Raw genomic sequence first — 15,566 nt, forward strand, 5'->3', positions numbered from 1 at the left:
GAGAGAGACAGCAAGAGAGAGAGAGCGCTCAGTAATGAAAAGCCAGAGGGAACAACAACCGAAGGAAAATGGAACAGTCTACAAAAGAGAAACTCCTACTGTTTCTGTGCTCCCTTGATGGAAGTGAAACCATTTCAGCTCCCAAGAGGCTAAAACACATTTCACAATTACCACACACACACAGTCAAAAGGGGATGAAATGGACATGATAAAACACATATCGATTCCTGCCAAAGACATAGCTTAGTGCACGCACTGTTGAGATAAGGTTCTCTACTGCCTAAGCTTGACAGTTGAAGAGAACCATATCTTACAAGACAGATGGAAACCTAATTTTCACCCTGAGTTGTTAAACCGGTTACGGTGGTACAAAATAATAGGCAAGAGAGAGTGTGTGTGTGTGTGTGTAGCTATATTACAACATTTCAATGCCATGAGGTCAGTGCAGAGATCTAACCCATTTCACTTCCCTGTCTGCAATGAGGGGGAACAAATTGAGGGGGCTAGAATTAATTGAGTTATTTGTATTTTTCAGGGCAGAAGGATGCAAAAATGAGGCATCCTATTTGTATGATACAGGGTCCTTGACCTGAGGATGACATCACGAGATGAGTAATGAGCGTGTCACTCCTTCCAGAAGGTGGGTGTTGTATACAGCCTCCGTTCCCAGACAAGACACATTACCCCTCAAAGCAGAGGCAGCAGAATGGCACGTGAAGGTCACCTTGGAAAGCAGATGCAATTCCTCTTTGACCTTCAACCTGCTGAGACTGAATGACTGGAAGACACAAGGCAATGTTCTTTCAACGTGTTCAATAATACAGAGATCCTGGGCCCCATATCCCTTTGCTCTGAGTATATTTGAGGCTTGGGTTGAGCTGCGGTACTGACTTCATCAAACGGGTTTAGACGACCGAGGTAGGGCTATACGCTGACCTTTTGTTACGAGGAGCACGTGTGCACACCTAAGTTGAAAAATGTTGGCGCACACAGAGAAATTTAGGAACACGATGACAAATATTTGAGTCAAATCGCTTCACTGTAGAGCCCCGTGAGGCTTATTGAGTTTCACACACAACCTCAGAGGATCCATCTCTAATACCTTTTTATTACAGAACATCAAGCCTAAGTGGGTTAGAACCTGCGGGACGTCTTCTGATGAGACTCTGATGCGCTCTGAAGTCTGTAGAGGCGGCAGCCAGCAGCAGTGACTGTCTACTCACCTACTGAGTCTACTACCGCTTCATCTTTACAACTGGGGGATCCACTGACGAACACAGATACTAGCCTAACTACAATAGACCACGGTATTGTAGCTCAAACCTTCAAGACAAAACAACGATTCAATTCAAAACGCATCACCTGTTCCCTTATTTCTACCCAGACAACATGATTAATACCACCGTAAAGCTTTACATGAGATCCAAGGATGACACTAGCCTGACCGATTTAAAAACAGGTACAAATAACCCTCAAACTGCTGTCCGAGCCCACATTAACGGGTCATTATTTCAGTTGGAGGGCAAGCTGCATCAGCATGTTTGTTTTGGATAATTCCATTAGGGAGAGGCAGTTCCTTATAACAGAGCGAAGGGAGGGGGTTATTTACCAGCAAATCAATGGCTGCCTCCTCTCCCCTCCATTTCCATTATTAAAAGTTGGGCACTCTTTAGGTAATAGGGGTACATTTGGGACACACAACTCTTGATTTTCTGAAGTGATCAGAATGCCTAATGTGTAACCAGCTGCAGCTCCTGCCACAATCTTCCCACTGCTGCCTGCTGGTCCTCTCATCTCTCCTCCGTCTCCGGTCTAATTTCACCACTCACAAAAGCAAAATAAATATTTTGGCATTAAAACAAATAAACATCAATCTAAACTTGTAACTGAGGGTTTCCGCTACCGCTGCCTTCACTGAAATGGATGCTTACCTCGAATGACCCCACATTAGGGGAGGTCTGCTACTCAGACCGAGTCTGATGGAAGAGACATGAAAGAAGAGAGACTGGGTGGCTGCTCTGAATACTGAGCAGTATGCGCTGCATAGTGTTATAACATGCAACATGCCTGAGCCCCAATGACAATTTAGTCTAAACCAATGGGCTTTCTATGAGATGGGTGGGATGAGACAGTGGCTATGTGTGCACAGGCTGAAGTTAGTGGATCTCTGGGTGTTCCATGTGCAGTGTTGCTTGGCAGCGGGCTCTCGTGTATACCAGGAGAGAAACACCTGGAGAATACTGAGCGCCTTGGTATCCTGGACTGGTGATAGTTGTAACTCCATAGTTACATATTTTGAAATAATTTTTGACAATACAAGTAGATACCAAAACTGTACCAAAACTCCAGTAACAAAATATATATATTTTTTAAAACATAGTATCGAATCACAATACATATAGAATCATGAAAATAACAATACATATTGTAACTGCACCTAGGCTAAATATCGTATCGGGAGGTCCCTGGCAATTCCCAGCCCTACTAAGTAGCGTAACATACAAGCTCATGCACACACAACGTTACTTTCTAAAATCATCATCTAACAAGAGTTAAAAAGTAGTGAGGCACCGATGATATTTTTGGCCGATACCTGATATTTTCCTTGCCAAAAAACCCGATAACCAATATTTAACATTTTTGCAGCCTTTTAAGCATTCTAGTACAGTTAAATAGTTAACACACACACGGACGCAGCGGTCTAAGGCACTGCATCTCAGTGCAAGAGGTGTCACTACAGTCCCTGGTTCGAATCCAGGCTGTATCACATCCGGCCGTGATTGGGAGTCCCATAGGGCGGCGCACAATTGGCCCAGCGTTGTCCGGGTTTGGCCGTCATTGTAAATAAGAACTTGTTCTTAACTGACTTGCCTAGTTAAATAAAGGTTACACACACACACACATTTTGTTGGCATTTACGTATGTCCCCATTACCAGTAAAACATAATCAAAACCTTTCTTTCACTTACTTGATGTGCTGTTTCGTTGTTCATTTGTTCAGTCGTTTCATTCTCAACCAGGATTTCTATGGAACGCCGTTTGGGTCATCGCATGTCAAAACATACTATTTAACGTGTCAAATAAGCTTGTTGACCAATCACGACCTGAATATGCCTGCATGTCACATAAAAAAAAATGTATGAACGCGTTAAATTATTAACGTAGTTATTACACATTGATTACACTATCACAACGATTCATCGATACGTATGCTATGATGCTGGTAAAGTTGTCTAGCGCACCTACAGTGCTGGTCATAAAAAAAAGATGGATGCAAACAATTTTCTTCCCCAAAAACATAGCAGAAACGACATAATCTGTTTCAGTTGCTATAGCTAGCTAACTATATAGGATAGGTGTCATCTGAAATAACCCTTTTATAAGACAGTTCATATTTGATTAATGGTATTCGGACCCATCTATGTGAAGCTAGCCACAATAAGGATAAGCCGCAATAGTGGACTTTGCGGTTAGACTTCAAAATAAAAGTACCGCATAAATCTACTCTTTGTATTCATTTGCATCACTGTCAATTACATACTTTTAATTTGAAGGCAAACCGCTAATTCCACTATTGTGCCTAATCCTTATTGTGGCTAACATCACAACGCATAAGTTAGCTGGCTGCTTATAACGTTAGCTTTGGGGAACAGGGTTAAGTAGCTGGCTAGCTATTTATTTTCATGAACTGAAGTACAATTTCAATAGGCGAACAACAAGTGGCAACTTAGCTAATACTTACTCACAAGGATTACTAAATCATTGCTAAGAATAATTTAACTTCTTGCAACTATAGGGGGTGCTTTTTCAAATTAGCATAATTGTCTCTACAGATTAAACTGCCTAGTACTCAATTCTTGCTCGTACAATATGCATATTATTGTTATTATTGGATAGAAAACACTCTCTAGTTTCTATAGCCGTTCGAATTTTGTCTCTGAGTGAAACAGAACTCATTCTACAGCACTTTTCCTCCCAGTGTGTGAGATTTAGACATCTTGGCCTCTGGTTCCAGATCAGTTTTTAAAGTCTCTGTTAATCCTATGAGATACAAACACTGCCCACGCCTTCCTCTAGATGTCAGTAAGTGGTGACAATTTGAATGGAGTCGATTGCGCAATCATTGGCTCTATAAATGACAAAATACCGGAAGTAGCCTTCCGTTGGACACTGCGCTCAACGCGAGAAGGATATCTGACTGGCCTTTTTCCAAGCATTGGTTTAGCCAGTAATATAGCGTCGGTCATCTTTTTACTTGTTATAGGTGTTAGAAACATCATAATGTAGTTAATTTAAACCGTTTTATAGCAATTTATATCCGTTTAGTGCGATTTTGAGGCATTGCTTTGTAATAGACTTTGAAGCTCCGGGCACGTTTCGGGGTCCCGGTCGTACGTTAGTGGGCATTTCGACGGACAAGTGGACATCTTTCGACCAAAAGAAGATTAGACCCAAGAAAGGATTCATTGTCCAAGATTCTGATGGGAGAACAGCTCATAGTAAGAACAATTTATGATGATAAATCGTGTTTCTGTCGATAAATGTTAAACGTTTATGCCGCCATCTTGTTTGCTATAGCTTCACTTGGCGCAACCTGTATTGAAAAGTAAGGATAATTTAAAAAATGTAATTCCGCGATTGTATTAAGAATTAAATTGTCTATCAATCGCTGTCCACCCTGTATTTTTTTGTCAAGTTTATGAGTATTTATGTATAAGACTAGATCACTGTCTAATATGGTGCAGGACATTTTCTGACCAGCTGAGCTACTTTTGTCATTGTCTAACCATGATTTTGGTGGCTAAATATGCACATTTTCGAACAAACTCTCTATGCATGTTGTAATATGATGTTCCAGGAGTGTCATCTGAAGAATTCTGAGAAGGTTAGTGAAAAAATTAATATATTTTGGCGATGATTACGTTATCGCTCTCTTTGGCTAGAATCAATGCTCTGGTAATGTTTGCACATGTGGTATGCTAATATAACGATTTATTGTGTTTTCGCTGTAAGACACTTAGAGAATCTGAAATATTGTCTGTATTCACAGGATCTGTGTCTTTCGATTAGTGTATGCTGTGTATTTTTACGAAATGTTTGATGATTAGTAATTAGGTAATACACGTTGCTCTATGTATTTATTCTAGTCTAGTTGTGACGGTGGGTGCAATTGTAAACTATGATTTCTACCTGAAATATGCACATTTTTCTAACAAAACCTATCCTATACCATAAATATGTTATCAGACTGTCATCTGATGAGGTTTTTTCTTGGTTAGTGGCTATCAATATCTTAGTTTAGCCGAATTGGTGATAGCTACTGGTGTTGAGAGAAAATGGTGGACAAAGAAAAATGGTGATTTTTGCTAACGTGTTTAGCTAATAGATTTACATAGTGTCTTCCCTGTAAAACATTTTAAAAATCTGAAATGGTGGCTTTATTCACAGGATCTGTATCTTTCATTAGGTGTCTTGGACTTGTGATTTAATGATAATTAGATGCTACTATTTAATTGTGACGCTATGCTAGCGATGCTAATCAGTGGGGGGGGGGGGGGGGGGGTGCTCCCGGCCCCGGGGTAGAGGCTCGTGAAAGGTTAAAGGACTGCAGTTTCTACTGCTCATTGTTTGCATGCTGGTTGTATTGGTGCTAGCTAGGTACCAAGCTAAAGCTAGCTACCCCAGAAGTTGCGGTCGAACAAATGTTGCTTTATTACCAATGTGGTATTGTAAACACATCGTTCGTGGCCGGTGTTTGCTTGTTTGCTTTTTTGTACAGCTTTGACAGTGCTACTGTATCTTTTTTGACACGCAAAGACCCAAACGGTGTTCCATAGTATGCATGTCTTGAAGCTAATAGCAGTGACACTAGTATTGTGTAACTCCGGTAGGGCAACATCGGAAAAATAGTGCACTTGGTAGTGTTAACCGGTGCTCGACCAGTCGGCGAAAGCCAAAATCACCCACGACAGAGAACGGTTGATTGTCAAGGGCAATGAATTCTATTATCTTGGCTTCAATGGATTTCGCCTTTGAGTTGTCTCGCTGAAACGTTCTTACTCTTTCAAATGACTACTGGACTTGTTGACTGCTCGATCCACACAGCAGACATTGTGGGCTAGTTAAGGAATGCTGTGTTGCACGTATAGCGCAACATTTTACGCGCCGTCATTAAGTCATGTACCTTCGTTATATGGGTTTGCACATCAGCTTTGACATCGGTTTTGGACATCGGGCGTTAAAGTAGACATCGGCCGATACCGATGTTGGCAATTTGAGCTAATATTGGCTGATTTCGATATGTTCACGGATATGTCGTGCATCCCTATTAAAAAACAGTGAAAGGGGAAAAAGCTGGCCTCAGCAGCATGCGAGGAATGAGCTCCGGCTGGAGAGAAGGCAGATAAGAGCCACACTCCCCCCCCCCCCCCCGGGGTCTGTATTCACCAGAACCATTCAAGCCCATAATCCCAGTATCCCATACCATCCAACCACCACAGAGCTGATCAGGTAGGGGAGTATTGGAGGTACGATAGACCGCTTGTTCTGTGGTCTACATTCATAAAAGAACAAATCAAACCCCTCATTATCTATGGGAAATCAAGCCAACAACTGCATCAAGGGAGATAGTGTAGAGGTAGTGTTGTTCTAATGGGAGAAAATAACAGACTCGGTGTCTGGGCACAGCTAGGAGAAACCCACTATGATGGAACCCAGGACAGCAAATAGTTCACAAATTCTTGGAAACGCAGAGTGTTTGGAGAGACAATAAATGCAGAATGCTCCAGAGGGAATGAAGGCAGCAAAGTGTGAACACTGACTGCGACAGTTTGAGACTGAGCAGTATCACGGCAGCAGACTGGCTTGGCAGGGCTCTGGGTGTGTGAGGCTGGGCTGACCTCACGCCTCTGTCTTCCGCTCCTCACAGGAGGTAGCGTGGTGTGAAGAGGTCTCATTGGGCCTCTGGCTGACAGACTGCATGCTGGGAACATCTGGTCTGGAGCAGTCTTCACTGGGCCCTGAGGCCACACAACAGACCGTGTGTGCTGGTACTGCCTCTCCTAGTCCTAACCCACCCCCCCACCCCCTCCACGGCAGCTGCACAGGATGCCCAGCCACAGACACAGATCTGTGAACACCATGAGTGGCCAGTGGTTGTCCACACTAAAACAAAGATAATAATGTTGAAGTGCTGTTTCTGGTCCAGAGAAGCTGACGACCATGCTGACCACTAGGTAACTAACAGTTTGGAAACAGAATCTCGTGTAATTTCCTTGTTCCCCTGTTCTACCTTCTTGATCTGGTATTTTATCTTGGATCATTCAATCAGGTCTTGGATTAGGACAGCGTTAAAGAGCACCCAAAAGCAAATAAAAAAACAGAAAAACTTTCCATCCAAAAATAGGTGCTGCCATCACTTACAAAAATAAGCCCCTAGTGTTACGGCTGTCTAATTCCTCCTCCTCGGATGAGGAGAAGGAGTAGGGATCGGACCAAAACGCAGCGTTGTATGCAGACATAATGAATTTATAAAAGACAAGACGAAAACACGAAGAACACTAGAATAGATTACAAAACAACAAAACGACGTAGACAGACCTGAACATGTGAACTTACATAAACACGAAGAACGAACGAAAAAGTCCCGTGTGGTGCGACAGACACAGACACAGGAACAATCACCCACAAACAAACAGTGAGAACAGCCTACCTTAATATGGTTCTCAATCAGAGAAAACGTCAAACACCTGCCTCTAATTGAGAACCATATCAGGCAACACATTTACCCCAACATAGAAACACATAACATAGAATGCCCACCCCAACTCACGCCCTGACCAACTAAACACATACAAAAACAAGGAATACAGGTCAGGAACGTGACACCTAGTGTCATCTGTCAAAATCTCTCACTTATGAGCTGCTAAAAACACTCAAGAACATGTCAAGTTAGACATGGTTTATACAAAAAACTAAATCAAAGATCAATCACAGACTTATAAATATCAAAACACACAAAAGATGTAGCAATAATTCTAGAAGGGGGGGGAGAAGAGAAGAAGATGCCTATTTGAAAGTTAGACAAAATTAGTAGCTCGTGACATTTCATTTTGTTAAAAGTAGCTCTCATGCTACAAAATATTGGAGGGCCCTGGTCTAAAGAGTTCTCAAACACCTCCTCCCAGTCATTCTCTGTCCATTTCCCTGTCTTGTCCTGTCCTCTATGCTGCCTGGCCCTTCGCCATAATTGAGGTGAGTGACAGGGAAAAGAAAAACACACAAACAAAAAAAGAAACAAACAGGGATAACACAACAACGTCTTCTAAGCCTCACTAGGAGAGCAGAATTCTGCTGGGTTCAGGAACGGAAGAAGAAAACCAGTATCAAACACAAACAGCTTTTCATAACAAGCATGAGACGGGCATGACTGATGTGTTTTTGCAGACGGTTAGATTCGCTTGCAAGAGCATGTGAGAGCAGAGCAGGGATATTTAGGCGAGTTAATGGGAAACGTTCAACATTCAATTGCACAGTGTAACCTGCAGCGACAACCCCCCAATCTCTACCTTCTCTCACACCCTGCAAAAGAGAAGTGTTGGCATGAATATTTAAGAAACATCTTGAGCTAAATTCATTCATTCACCAAATAGGCCGCAGGTATTTGAGATGGAAGTATGCCACAGACAGTCATTGGAGGACTGAAGGGCAAGACATAATTCATCACAGACACAGCCAATAAAGAAAGTAAACGTAGTCTATATCAAAGCACATCATTTAATCATTTTCTGTATCACGAACACTTTATATTTGCAGAGTTATATTCCCTTGGGACCTAGCAACTAGCGAGCATTACAGACTGTGGCATGACTCTTTGGAAACAATCTCTCTCTGACAATGAGAACTCAATGAACAGAAAACACTATGCAGTGTACAATAAACTGGTAGTATACATCCATGGCCCTGCTTTATATAGCCTAGTAGTGGACTTTACTATAGGGTGGTGACAGAGCAACACTTTTCACCTCTGCACTATCTACATTTACATTTAAGTCATTTAGCAGACGCTCTTATCCAGAGCGACTTACAAATTGGTGCATTCACCTTATGACATCCAGTGGAACAGCCACTTTACAATAGTGCATCTAGATCTTTTAAGGGGGGGGGGGGGGGGGGGGCAGAAGGATTGCTTTATCCTAGGTATTCCTTGAAGAGGTGGGGTTTCAGGTGTCTCCGGAAGGTGGTGATTGACTCCGCTGTCCTGGCGTCGTGAGGGAGTTTGTTCCACCATTGGGGTGCCAGAGCAGCGAACAGTTTTGACTATTGACTATCTATGGGCACCATATGAAAATAATGACTGTCCTTTCCATTACTGTATACATAATCCCAGCATGTCACTTGTAGACATCGCACACATTTCACAAGAGTTTGAGTGTTTCCTATGGTCAAGGACAAGTGTGAGTAGCAGACAGCCAAAGCTGCTTGTGGGTAGACAGCTTCAGCTGCCCACAAACACAAGCATAAGCACAGACCGGTGCCAACACCAACTAACGTAAGGTACAGTAAAACAACACAGCCATGAAGGCAAGCAGATCTTTTGCCAGACCTTTGGGCAGCTTTAACCCAAGGGAATTAGTTTGAAAAGTATGTAGGTTATCCCAATTTGACGCATTGTAACATGATCATTGCAGTGGTGCGCTGCCAAAATATAAGAAACTGGCACAGGACATGCACATTTTTGACAGTGGCACACAATTCAGCACAGCTTGTCCCAATCTCTGAGCTACTTTGACAACCATGACTGAAGACCAATGTTCCCTCTAAGCTGCGCGTGCTTGCAATAGCCAGAGCATGCAGCTCCCCCAGGACTGCATGCAGAAATATCTGCCCACAGAGAGAAGCACAAGATTGAACTTAACTTTCTAGAGCAGTGGTCACCAAACGGTTGATCGCGATCTCCAAGGAATTCCTAGTCAATCACCAAACATTTCTGCAAAAAACCCAATGATAAAGCCTCGTGTTGCTATTAATTTTGATTTTGTTGTCTCTGGCTGTTTGCGGTATGTGCACACAATTCAGCTGCCATACGTGCCGGGTAGGTGAACTGTTACTATTTTTGAACCATTTCATGTGTCAAAGTACAAACTCTGCCTTCCCGGCAGGCCCAGGGAGCAAATCAAGTGCACTATAGGCCTAACGCTGGCCAATCAGATGACCATGTCTGCAGTGACGTAGCAGGCATAAAAGAAAGCGATAGTAAAGTTGATACTATAAGATTTCAAAATGTTAAAAACCATGACTAGAGAGAAACTCTCAATGAATACAGCAAGGAGCTGCTGTTGTCATGAGTGAGTTCATGTTAAAGGTCTTACTCCGCACTATCAACATGTTGTATTTAACACTTTTAAGCCATGAAATGAAGTTTTTCCTATGTCCACTCAGCGCTACAACAAGTACTGCAGCAGTAATGAATGAGTAGGAAAATGTTTCTATGGGCTTGCGTTGTTATTATTAGCAGTTTGGGTCTTTTTTAACATCAAGGAATATTTCACTTTCTCTGTTCATAGGAGTAACATCAATTTGTGCAGGAGGCAAAAATAATGTGGTTTGACTCGAGTTTTGCTGTCAGCAGGTAGACAGTGTCACTTTTTGGTCAGAGGAGGAAAAGGAAAGTAGAGGGATGTTGAGAGACAGACCCTCAGTTTGCTGCTCTCTCCCTCCACTGAGGCTGACCAGATAGCAGGCACCATCAGCCCAGTAAAATAAAAAGCAAATGACTTAAATGTATGCTCACTCAGCTGTGTTTCACAAGTAATCTATTACCGACCAATGTGGTCATTTAGCCTACCTCAAAAAAAAAAAAATATATATATATTATTATTTATTTATTTTTATTTTATTTATCCCCTTTTCTCCCCAATTTTCGTGGTATCCGATCGCTAGTAATTACTATCTTGTCTCATCGCTACAACTCCCGTACGGGCTCGGGAGAGACGAAGGTCGAAAGCCATGCGTCCTCCGAAGTACAACCCAACCAAGCCGCACTGCTTCTTAACACAGCGCGCCTCCAACACAGCCGCACCAATGTGTCGGAGGAAACACCGTGTACCTGGCCCCCTTGGTTAGCGCACACTGCGCCCGGCCCGCCACAGGAGTCGCTGGAGCGCGATGAGACAAGAATATCCCTACCGGCCAAACCCTCCCTAACCCGGACGACGCTAGGCCAACTGTGCGTCGCCCCACGGACCTCCCGGTCGCGGCCGGCTGCGACAGAGCCTGGGCGCGAACCCAGAGACTCTGGTGGCGAAGCTAGCACTGCGATGCAGTGCCCCATATTATTTTTAAATGGCCTGAACAAGAACAATGCACTGGCAGGGAAATTCAAGCAAAGCCAAAATGTGGTGATAATGTATTGGGCCTATAGCTTACAGCACAAACCTCATCGCTACAGTACTGTTTTTAGTCGGTTAATTTTGCATGGGTTTACGTTTAAGTCATGTTAGTTCTCAGGTTGCATTTTGACTCAAAGTGGTTGGTGACCACTGTTCTAGAGTTTTCCCTGTTAACACTCAACATTTCCCTCTACTGTGGCAAATGTGATCGAATCAATGCAATAGCCACTTTCAATGCAACATACCGAAACAAAACAAACTATGCAAGAGATTTTGTTGTAGGCAGAACGCATCGGAGTAGGATTCTATTGCATTGACACACACTACTCCGTCCGTACTCTACACAGACCGGTGCGGCATAAACAATCAGAGCTGCAGTAGGCCTATATGCAATTAGACCATTGAGATATGGATCTGTGCCATTTACTTTGAACTGGACTGTGTTTGCAGCATGAGGGGTCGAGAGTAGATGCGCTTGTTTTGAGATCAAAGCTAGAGCTGCATGTAGCCACGTGTGCACATTTTGTTCACATCCTTTGCTAGTTAGTGAGTTATTAGCCCAGTCATTTGTAGTCAGCAATAGGAGAGTGACTGCTTCCTACAAGAGAATAAAACATGTACATTTCTAGACATCTTTGAAACCCGAGTCAGGTAAAGAGCTTTATTTATTTGTATTGTATTTTGAAACAGGCTTGAATAAGCTAAGTAGCCAATAGGCAGAGGGTAGCATAACTTGTCTGATGATCTGTAATAATGGTATGGGAATAATAATGCATTATTGTAAAGTGGTTTCTTGGATCAAACAAAATTTTTAGTCTTCTCCTTGTCTGAAGCACAAGTGGATAAACAGGTTAATGTCAAGCCACGTATATTTATTTTCAAAAGTCTCATGGAATGAAGGCCTACATTGAACACCAGACATTGGCTGCTACTGTAGGCTGAATGATAGAACAGCTATTTCCATGTTAAAATGTTATGAGATGCATTTTCTCCATTGTTTTTTATGGTAGGCCACTCTGGTAGGACTTATATTATGATCAAATAGCCATAGTAGCCTACATTACCACTGTTATTTTTTTTTAACTTAAAGCAGGTACAGCCTCTGTGCTCACAGTAAACACGTACGGGAAGTTGCACAGAATTTTCACAATGTTCAAGTTTGCGCTCAGCAGACCTGATATTTGCTTAGAGCCTAAAAACATTTTAGGGAACATTGCTGAAGATCACAACATAATCACTGACATTTTTAAAAATTCAAAATACTGTATGTATTCACTTGCAACAGAGGCCGAAATTACACACTGGAAGACCAACAGATTATAAGGGTGACGTCAATCGCAGGCAGAAACTGAACAGGAGACCAACTCAACCCCATCCTGTCTTGGGTTTCAGACAAGCTAAGCAATAAGCCAACTAATCTGAATACATTCATTGCATTTGTTGAGGTTAATAGTTGGTGTTGTGGTGCTGCCAGCAATACAGCTAAAATTGTAGCCCATTGGATGTAACATGCCAAGAAATGCGTGAACTAGTTGGCATAACTGGTAAATCCGACATCAACAGAACAGAAGTAAAACACACCCAGCATTGTCGATCATCTGAGAAGGGAATCCGCTAACCTTATGTGTACCCTACCAGTAAATAACAAAAGCGAATACATTGTGGGTTCAGGATTCACCAACAAGCGGCGTAGCTAGCTACAGTAGCTGCAAACGATACATGTAGTTAGCGCTAATATTACACATATTATTCTCAACTCGCACGAATATTGCACAGCCAGGTATGGTATGTAGTTCCATGGATGGTAAAACCCATGTCTCCCCCTTACTAGCTCGGACTTTGTTGATAGCTACCTTGAGGAAAATGTTACTGTGATGTGTTTGTCCCACCTAGCAAGCTACCTTAAGATGAATGCACGAACTGTAAATCGCTATGAATAAGACCGTCTGCTAATTGACTAAAATGTTACATGTACATTGTTGTCATTGTCAGCACCAACAATGTGACAGCTAGCCAGCCAACTAACGTTAGCTAGCTAGCTCGATGTAGTTAGCTCATTTCCCCAAGGTCACTCGGTTCACTTTGTCAAAATTACACATTATTTGTATCCACTAAGCACGTGCTTAGCATTGGTAGTTGTGTGTAAAATCCATTGCTCGCTAGCCAAGACGAGCTCGAGAGCAATGCAACTCGTCGAACACTGGACTATCAAGTTGCTGCTAACTAGCCTAGCTAACATACCTGCAGACTTCTCGAATAGTGCGAAGCTATGAACCTAACTACAGATTCCCGATTCCTATTAAAAATGTGTTATTAAGATGCACAATTATTATCGTGATATTATTTATACTATATTGTGTTTAGTTGCTAAATATTTGATTAACATTACCTGGAAATCACGTTCTTCGTTGAACCTAGAAAATCTGTCAGCCATTTTCTTTCTGTACGCAGCAGCTTCTTTCGTCTCTCTGAATGCTGGACATGCAAACGCCTACTGAGTTACCAACAAAGCAACTGTCCAATTGTAACTCGCAAATGCTTTGATTGACGTATACTTTGAAACAACGTTGCAAATTTGTAAAACAGTGTAATTTATTGTTATTAAGCGTGCCCAAACATATTAGCTGGTTCCTATAAACCAGAAACGGCCATCCTCATATGACAATCTAGGTAATTTAGTTTAGTCTACATTTATATCCCACACATATGCCCACTCATGTACACTTTGTTAGTATTTCTAATCTATTATTTTACTTTCTGCTGTCGAAAGAGAGCAGTAAACTATACATTACATTATTACTTTGTTATTACAGCTCAATGGGAGACTACACATTTCCACAAGCTCTACCTGGATAATAATTAAGCTAGGTTCCCATGCCATCTCGTGGCCAATACATTAAATAGCGCCAAGGCCACATATCAAACAGCATTTAATTGTCACACGCTTCAAAAACAACAGTTGTAACCTAACAGTGCTTACAACAACAAAAAAAGCTAAAAAAATAATAATAAATTGTGACACAATGAATAAATACGCAATGATGTGCAGGGGTGCACATCGACTTGGTACTGGTACCCTATGTATATATACAAGCTTCTGTATCATTGCGTATTTATAAGAAATTGAGGTAGATATGTACATATAGTTGTGTGTACATGTTATGTGTGAGTGAGAGGGGATGCAGACAGTCAAGATGCTCTCAGTGGTGCAGCTGTAGAACTTTTTGAGGATCTGAGGGCCCATGTCAAATCTTTTCAGACTCCTGAGGGAGAAGAGGCGTTGTCGTGCCCTCTTCACCACTGTGTTGGTGTGTTTGGACCATGATAGGTCCTTAGTGATGTGGACACTGAGGAACTTGAATCTCTCGGCCAGTTCCACTACAGCCCCATTGATGTGAATGAGGCGTGTTCTGCCCTCCATTTCCTGTGGTCCACGATAAACTCCTTTGTCTTGCCCATGTTGAGGGAGAGGTTGTTGTCCTGGCACCACTCTGCCAGGTCTCTGACTTCCTCAACATAGACTGAGAAAAAAGCTGAGAAAATATGTTTTTACTTTAAACCCAGCATGACAATTACTAATCTCAACTCTTATCTGCTGTACCATGGACAGCCACATCATATTTAGCTTACATTGATTGGAGTGTATTGTTTTTGGTATCTTTTAGTTGTCACAGCCATTTTGCGCATAGAGGATTTTATTATGTTGAAATGTTGAAGTTGAAATGGTGCTGGAATAGTGGAGGCAGCTCCTGTTTTCTTTGCGACTTAATTGTGGTAGCCTAACTCTCCATGGCTCTAAATCCATCGTTTTTTAGTAGTCAGAAAATGTCAGAAACATTAACTTGCTTGACCATGTTGTAGGTAATGTAACTGTTTGTTACATGCAATATGCTTTGTGGACTTCACCTGACAGATGTTGCACTTTGGTTTTGTGATGAAACACGTGTGTTGAATTTATTCTGCCACTGTGCCATTTTACCCCTTGATCACACCTACAGTGTCATTGTGCTAAATGGTACGCAGCATCATCTGGATATGTGTGCAATAAAAGTTCAACATTCACCTTCTGCTACCATTCCTGTTAAGTTACACTTCAATCACACTGACAGCATCATTGCATTTTGGTACACCAGAAGTACATTAATTTCCAATAGAACGCTGCGTTTGCCTTCCAGC

At 42.1% G+C, this 15,566-nt stretch overlaps 1 protein-coding gene across 1 annotated transcript in view; it reads right to left on the reverse strand.

The window, feature by feature from the left end:
* The window catches only part of LOC129833038 (G patch domain-containing protein 8-like), a 39,811-nt gene extending 25,923 nt beyond the window's left edge, over positions 1–13,888 (reverse strand). The window contains exon 1 of the mRNA XM_055897273.1: positions 13,780–13,888. Coding sequence (XP_055753248.1) covers positions 13,780–13,824 — 45 coding nt within the window. The 5' untranslated portion in view covers positions 13,825–13,888. The remainder of the gene's footprint in view (positions 1–13,779) is intronic.
* Between the last annotated feature and the right edge of the window lie 1,678 nt (positions 13,889–15,566).

The sequence above is a fragment of the Salvelinus fontinalis genome, chromosome 34 (genome assembly GCF_029448725.1).
Source record: "Salvelinus fontinalis isolate EN_2023a chromosome 34, ASM2944872v1, whole genome shotgun sequence".
Taxonomy (NCBI): domain Eukaryota; kingdom Metazoa; phylum Chordata; class Actinopteri; order Salmoniformes; family Salmonidae; genus Salvelinus; species Salvelinus fontinalis.